At 51.8% G+C, this 7,391-nt stretch overlaps 1 protein-coding gene across 1 annotated transcript; it reads right to left on the reverse strand.

Annotated features, from left to right (window-relative positions):
- Positions 1-2,860: 2,860 nt before the first annotated feature.
- IL1B (interleukin 1 beta) lies at positions 2,861-7,026 on the reverse strand. The gene is made up of 5 exons (XM_053397587.1): positions 6,980-7,026; positions 5,406-5,604; positions 4,207-4,377; positions 3,960-4,096; positions 2,861-3,328 (listed from the first exon to the last, which is right to left on the reverse strand). Exons 1-5 carry the CDS (start codon positions 7,016-7,018, stop codon positions 3,128-3,130), a joined length of 747 nt encoding a protein of 248 aa, XP_053253562.1. The 5' UTR covers positions 7,019-7,026; the 3' UTR covers positions 2,861-3,127.
- Between the last annotated feature and the right edge of the window lie 365 nt (positions 7,027-7,391).

Consider the following 7,391-nt stretch of genomic DNA (forward strand, 5'->3'; position numbering starts at 1 on the left):
TGTCTTTTCTGTTTGTGTTTTTTTATTTGTGTTATAAAATGAATAAATAATTTTTTGGGGGAAAATGAGAACTGACCATGACATCCAGTCAACATCGTGCCACTGGTCCGCTCTTTGGCAAAGACCAGGTCGAGGTGATTTCTCTCCACAAGGGCCAGGTGGGTGATGTACGGAGACAGCCCAGGGTTGACCAGGAGACCAGGAAGTTCTGAGGCCACCTGCTGGGACGGTTCACATCCCCATCCCCTTTAACCCAGACCCAGTGCAGGTTGGCTTCCTAGGAGGGGAGATGGATGGATGGCTTTGTTTTTTTAACCTGCCTTTGACCACAAGACACTGCCCCTCTGACTTGCAGTGGCGTTAAGACCCTACAACCCCGAGAAGAGCTTGCTGGATCAGTCCAGCATCCTGTTCTCACAGTGCCCAACGCTCTCCCCTCCTGGGGTTTCCAGCAACTGATGTTCAGATCATTGGTGCCTCCGATTGCAGATATACAGCATAGCCATTGTGGCTTGTAGCCATCAAGAGTCCCTTCCTCCTCCATGAATTTTTCTGATTGTCTTTTAAAGCCGTCTAGCTTGGTGTCCAAGGGACGCGGGTGGTGCTGTGGGTTAAACCACAGAGCCTAGGACTTGCCGATCAGAAGGTCGGCAGTTCAAATCCCCGCGACAGGGTGAGCTCCCGTTGCTCGGTCCCTGCTCCTGCCAACCTAGCAGTTCAAAAGCACGTCAAAGTGCAAGTAGATAAATAGGTACCACTCCAGCGGGAAGGTAAACGGCGTTTCCGTGCGCTGCTCGGGTTCGCCAGAAGCGGCTTAGTCATGCTGGCCACATGACCCGGAAGTTGTACGCCGGCTCCCTTGGCCAGTAAAGCGAGATGAGCGCCACAACCCCAGAGTCAGCCACGACTGGAGCTAATGGTCAGGCGTCCCTTTACATTTAGCTTGGTGTCCATTGATGCTTCCTGTGGCACAGAGTTCCATAGTTCATGCACAGGGTACATTGGGCCACCCAGCTTACCCAACCAGGCCTTTGCTATACACGGCAGGCTGGGCCTAGGCACCCATGAGCAAATTGTGGGAGGCAGATGTTTGATTGTGGGCAGATTTGGCACTGAACACCACCACCTCTAGACCAGACGCTGGGCTAATAGGCAGCCTCAAATCCAGGCACATAGGAGTGAATCAGGGGGGCTAACAAGGACTCTGCAGCAGCTCCTCCTGGCTGTTTCTCCGGCTCCCGACACCTCTGCTCTTCCTGGCTGTTGTTCCCTCTGGGATGCTCCAACAGCTGGGCTGAGGTCATCTTTCGCTCTGCACGCCTGTCCTCCTCGGCATACAACCGTCCGGTAACATATTCCAGAGTCAGTTTATCAGTCTCTACCGACTCGAGGGAATTGACCAGCATATCATAGCTGTCATCAAGGGAACTCAGGACTATAAAGACTTTGTCCTCTTCCCCCTCTTAAGGCTAGCTCCTGGAAACAGCCTGTTAGGAATTTTAGGTGGTTCACCAGGGAGTCCTCCGGTTTCTTCCGACACCGGTACATTCTCCTGGTCAGTGTTATCAGTGAGCCAGCTGTCTCTCGCCCATGGACAGCCTTGAGCGCATTCCACGCCTCACTTGCCGTCACCTTGTCAGCTACGTAAACTAGCTGGCTGTCGTCCACTCCAAGGATGACCGTAGCCAAAGCTTTCTCATCCTTTTCTAACTGGGCCTCTACTAGTGCCAGCTTTTCATCATCGTCCTCCTCCTCCTCCTCAGGGGGCTGCGGTGGATCTTCCACCACTTTCCACAGGCCCTCACGCTTGAGGAAGTGTTGCATGCGGACCGACCAGATGCTGTAGTTTGTGGCTGTCAGCTTCTCCAGCAACACGCCAGCTCTGGACTGCTCCATCCCTGCAGCTCACCTCCAGCACCCACGGCTAGATAACTGCCGCCTGTACTCTTGCACAGCGGGAGTGCGCTGGGCCCATAACCCTGTCGCGAATTCCTCGCGGCACTTTTAGCAGAATGCTCAGAGTCCCAGGTTCTTTAGTGCAGTATTTATTAAAAAGTAAAGGTAAAGGGACCCCTGACCGTTAGGTCCAGTCGTGACCGACTCTGGGGTTGCGGCGCTCATCTCGCTTTAGTGGCCGAGGGAGCCGGCATTTGTCCGCAGACAGCTTCCGGGTCATGTGGCCAGCATGACTAAGCCGCTTCTGGCGAACCAGAGCAGTGCACGGAAACACCGTTTACCTTCCCACCGGAGCGGTACCTATTTATCTACTTGCACTTTGATGTGCTTTCGAACTGCTAGGTTGGCAGGAGCAGGGACCGAGCAACGGGAGCTCACCCCGTCACGGGGATTCGAACCACCAACCTTCTGATCGGCAAGCCCTAGGCTCTGTGGTTTAACCCACAGCGCCACCCACGTCAGTATTTATTAATGTGAGCTAAATATATACACAAATATCTACAGAAGCAGTTCAGACAGAGTACCTGCACCTTGAGGCAAAAGAAGACTCCACACTCATCTACACCACATCACCACAGCACCACTCTTACTGTTGAACAGGCTTTTCTTTTAAACCGGTGACAGCCAATCACATTCCACAGAAAGTATTGCATCAGCCTGTTGCAAACTGAAGCCTGCAGACTTACTTACACAGCATCCTGTGAATCCCAGCACTCTTGGGGCTGCCTTGGCTCCAGGCCAGTCTCTCCCTCTTGGGGTCTGGCCAAAGGGACACACCCACCCTCTTTCAGAAGGCCCTTCTCTTTCTGTCTGGCTCCTTCAGTTGGGTGTCAGAGGTACAATTTACAAACAGCAGTTGGAGGCCAACCTTACATACCAGATAATTTATTAAGATGGGCCGTCAGGCAAAAAATAATTATTAAATTATTAATAAATACTTGCAATAAATATACAACAGAGAATGGCAGAGTCGAAAGGGACCCGGAAGGGCCATTTAGTCCAGCCCCCTGCGGTCCTCATTATCCACTGCTTTCTTGGCAACTGCCAAGTCCTTCCAGAGAAAGGAGGCAAGTGTTGCGTTGTCTCAGTGATGGGACTTTCCTTGTCACAGAGTCAGGAGGCTGAAATTTGTCCAAAGGCGCATGTAAAGGTTCTGCGCGTCTTGCCCGTTTTATGTGACAATGTAATCCACGATGGAGACCTCCCCAATCCGGTTTGTCACGCTGACAGCTTTGTTGACCTGGGCAGATGTGCAGATGTACCACTGAGGAAATGCAGCTGACTCGAACCTGGTGTAGTCCCCAACTGCAACTCTGTAGAAGAGGAAGCGCCCTTTGTCGGATTTGTCGAGGTCCCCTTCGATGCTGGCCTCCTGCAGGTGGAAAAGGTGAGATTACATCTAAGGAAATCCACTTTCCAAAGCGCCTACGCTACCTCCACAACAACACCAACAACACCAGGTCTCAGGGTGGTTCACAACACAAAACCACAACAAAAAACAGTAAAAACAAGAGCAACCCAATAATCGCCCCCTACTCAACACATTTTTAAAGGGCACTGGATGTCAATCGGCCAAAGCCCTAGTTAAAGAGGAATGTTTTTGCCTGGTGCCTAAAGGTGGATAATGAAGGGGCCTGGCCATCCTCCCTGGGGAGAGCATTTCACAAATCGGGAGCCACTGCAGAAAAGGTCCCGTTCTTGCATTGCTACCCTCCGGACCTCTCAAGGAGGAGGCATGTGAAGAAGGGCCTCGGAAGATGATCTCAGGGTCTGGGTGGGTTCGTATGGAGAGAGGTGGTCCTTTAGGTACTGTGGTCCTGAGCAGTTGACTCTGGCCATCGCAACAACAAAAGAACCACCGGCTGGATCGGGCCAATGGTCCACCTAGTCCAGCATCCTGTTCTCACTGTGGGCAACCAGCTAGCAGGATCCAAGCACAAGAGCCCTCCCTCCTTTTGGGGTTTTCAGTAACCGGAAGCATAAGCTGTGAAGGAGCCTCTCACCTCCAGCTGAAGTGCTGGCTGGTCTCCGCTCTGCACGCAAGACAGGTACAGCTCCTTCCCTTTGATTTTCAGGGCGATGGGGATCTTCGCTACGCCTTCCTCGAGTTTTGGTCGATAGACATACATTTTCACCCTCGCTGCAAAATGTGAGGAGACAGGATTAATAGCAAGAAACGTTTCAGCCCGGCTAAGACTGGCCACCCGTAGGAGATGGCTGGTGAGGAACATCAAGGATGGGGGTTCCTACCTTCTTTGCTGATGTCCGCCTGTTGGAGCTCCAAGGCCACCAGCTGGGTTGTCCCGTTCAGGACAAGGGACTTCTGGTTGACGTCTCTGATGTTGCAGGAGATGCTCCTGCTGAGGTGGTAGATGGGATCTGTGGCATAGGTGCATTCGCAGGTGTCAAAGTCAACTGGTTCTGAAGAGGAAAAGACACTCTGGGTCAAGACCTGCCACTTGCAATGCAACAGTAAGAGCTGTTCTTCAGCGGAACGTATGATCTCAGAAGGTGGTCAGCTCTCTGATCAGAAGCTTTTAAACAAAAGTTGGATAGCAGGCATTCTTTATCAGTGACACCCCGCCTGCTGCCCCCACCCTTTGCCCCCACACCCAGTGGTTGAGCAAGCCGATTGGGCACCTGGGGTGGCGTGCATGCCCTGCGCCCAGGAGTGGGGCCAGCTTCCTGTGGGGCTGGGCGAGCCAGGGCAGGACGCTCCGTGGGGCCTCCGAGGAGTCTGCCTGCCTCCTCCCACTCACTTGCCCTATAGCTGAGGGGGAGGTGGCGGGCAGACCGTTTAGGGCAGTGCGGAGCCTGCAGGCTCCCAAGCCACCACGTCACTCCCAGGAGAGACGCGTGGCTCGGGTGTGCTGCAGGCCCCGCGGTGAGCGCCACCTGGCATTTTGTCACCCCCCTCAGTGGTGACACCCGGGGCAGCCCACCCCCACTGCACCCCCTTCCTCCACCCCTGCCCACATCTGACTCAGTGTTAACTCCCAGAAGCGTTTAGGCAAACAGGAAGAGATCATGGCATCTGTGTGGCCCTGATCCACCTCAAAGGAAACTCTGGGACTTTTGAAGGGTCCTGCAGTCCAAAGGCTGTTGCTTCCCTCTAAAGCAGCCTTTCTCACCCTGTGGGTCCCCAGATGTTGTTGAACTACAACTCCCATCACCCCTAGCTAGCAAGGCCAGAGCTCAGGGATGATGGGAGTTGTAGTCCAACAACATCTGGGGACCCACAGGTTGAAAACCGCTACTCTAAAGCCAGAGGGATGGCGGAAAAGAACAGCGACAGCAGCTTCCAGTTGGGTCTGCTTGGCCAACAAATGGAATAAAGTGCTTTGTCCTTCAACCACCTCCTGCTGCAGGAAGCATCTCTAGGCTCCTCGCTGGGGATTCCCATCGGGATCACACCCAATATGGCAGCCAGCTGGTGTCCCATACTGTACCTAAGACGGAATTGATGATGTCCATCAGGTCGTCATCTGTGAAAAGCGCCCTGGCTTTGGAGGACTTCTTCTTCTTCATCCTCTCAATCGCCACCATAATGATCGCTGCCTTCTGGAAGCCCAGAGATGAAGGGCTGTTGGCGATCTTCACCTGAATGCCGACTTTGCAGGCAGGATGGTTCAGCCCTGGGAAGGCCTCCTGGAGTGGGGGAGCAAAGCAGACCTCAGCTGAAGTCAAACCATCAGCAGCAAAGTCCCCTCCTGTCCACCTGGGGACAAGAAGTCTCATTCCGCAATTGTAAGGACTTGATTATTTCCGTGTGGCGGCCCCTGAACTCTGGAACTCCCTGCTTATTGACATCAGGCAGTACTCTTTTCAGTGCCTGAAATTTTATGATATTAAATAAATAAGGCAAAGTGCTGAGGAATGGGGCACCAGGCAACACTCATTGCTCTTCAGGGAGGAGTTGTCTAGCTATTTTGCAAGTCCACCACATGTGCTGAAATGTACCTTCTTTAACATTACACTTCCAACATGTCGTGTTCTTATACATTTTCTCTAGTCTTGTAGGAGTCAAATACCACCCACACCCCATCTTTATATAATTCTCTTTTAACGTACAGCAAGCTGTAAATTTTAAGTCCTTATTCCATAACTTCTCCCATGAAGCAAATTTTATATTCTATCCCACATCTTTTGCCCAGTGTATCGTTACAGACTTCCTAATCTTTTGCTTCCCATTCCAGCAACAATTTATACATTTTTGACAGAACTTTTCCATTATTATCTAACAGTTCTTTCTGCACTTGGTTCAGTTGAAAAAGCCGACTCCTTTGTTCAATCTAAAAATGTCATTTAATTGATGATATTGGAGCCAATCAGTTAGCAAATGTCTTATATCCTCATTTTAGTTTAGTTTTTTTACTCTCAGTTGATTTTCCTCCTCAATTAACAGTTCTCTATATGTTGGCGGGTGGACGCGGGTGCCGCTGTGGGTAAAACCTCAGTGCCTAGGACTTGCTGATCGCATGGTCGGCAGTTCGAATCCCCGCGGCGGGTTGAGCTCCCTCCGTTCGGTCCCAGCTCCTGCCCACCTAGCAGTTTGAAAGCACCATTAAGTGCAAGTAGATAAATAGGTACCGCTTTATAGCGGGAAGGTAAACGGCGTTTCCGTGTGCTGCGCTGGTGCTGGCTCGCCAGAGCAGCTTCGTCACGCTGGCCACGTGACCCGGAAGTGTCTCCGGACAGCGCTGGCCCCCGGCCTCTTAAGTGAGATGGGCGCACAACCCTAGAGTCGGACATGACTGGCCCGTACGGGCAGGGGTACCTTTACATTTATATGTTGGCCATTCTTTTTCCATATTTATTTTTTTCACTGGCAACGCTTCTAATGGTGATAACCACCATGGGGTGTCTAGATCCTTGGAAGGCAAATGGCCTTCTTGCTTGGAGGTGGTTCTGCAGTTCCAGCCATCTGGCTGACTAAGCCCTTTTCAGGTGTTCATTTCTGCTCATGATTAGGATGGAACGGAGGAGCTTTCTTGAACAGAAGCAGCCTGGATGAATTCCTTACCTTGGCCAGAGAAGGCCGGTCCTCTTCGTAGAACTGCATCTCGTCCACACTGCAACCAGGAAGCAAGAGAAACAGGTCAGAGACTCCCGGGCAAAAGTCAACATCATTGGAACTAGGCTGGATACGAGCATCGCGCACGACACATTTCTGGGGGTATTTGCTGGCATTGTAAGGGGAGTCAAGGTGCTGGGCAAACAAACCCCAGGCGACACCTTCTGGAACTGCCTCTTTAGGAAAGGCAAAGGCCAATTTCGCACCAGATCTCGCCCACCCTGGTTGTCCAGAAGAATATAATGTCCAGCGGGATCAATAGACACACACACACAGAATCCCCCTGTCCATTTCCTATGGTAGATCTTCTACCAGGGACTCAGCTACATTAGTTTTTAAAGCGTTTTAAATGCGTTATAAC

This window comes from Podarcis raffonei, chromosome 8, assembly GCF_027172205.1.
Source record: "Podarcis raffonei isolate rPodRaf1 chromosome 8, rPodRaf1.pri, whole genome shotgun sequence".
Lineage (NCBI taxonomy): Eukaryota > Metazoa > Chordata > Lepidosauria > Squamata > Lacertidae > Podarcis > Podarcis raffonei.

Bases quoted from the DNA above. Each gene is read 5' to 3' on its own strand.
- IL1B (XM_053397587.1), bottom strand. From the start codon at position 7,018: ATGCAGTTCTACGAAGAGGACCGGCCTTCTCTGGCCAAG. The intron at 5,605-6,979 runs GTAAGGAATTCA...CCCCCACTCCAG, and splicing joins ACCGGCCTTCTCTGGCCAAG to GAGGCCTTCCCAGGGCTGAA. The intron at 4,097-4,206 runs GTAGGAACCCCC...CACATTTTGCAG, and splicing joins GGCGGACATCAGCAAAGAAG to CGAGGGTGAAAATGTATGTC.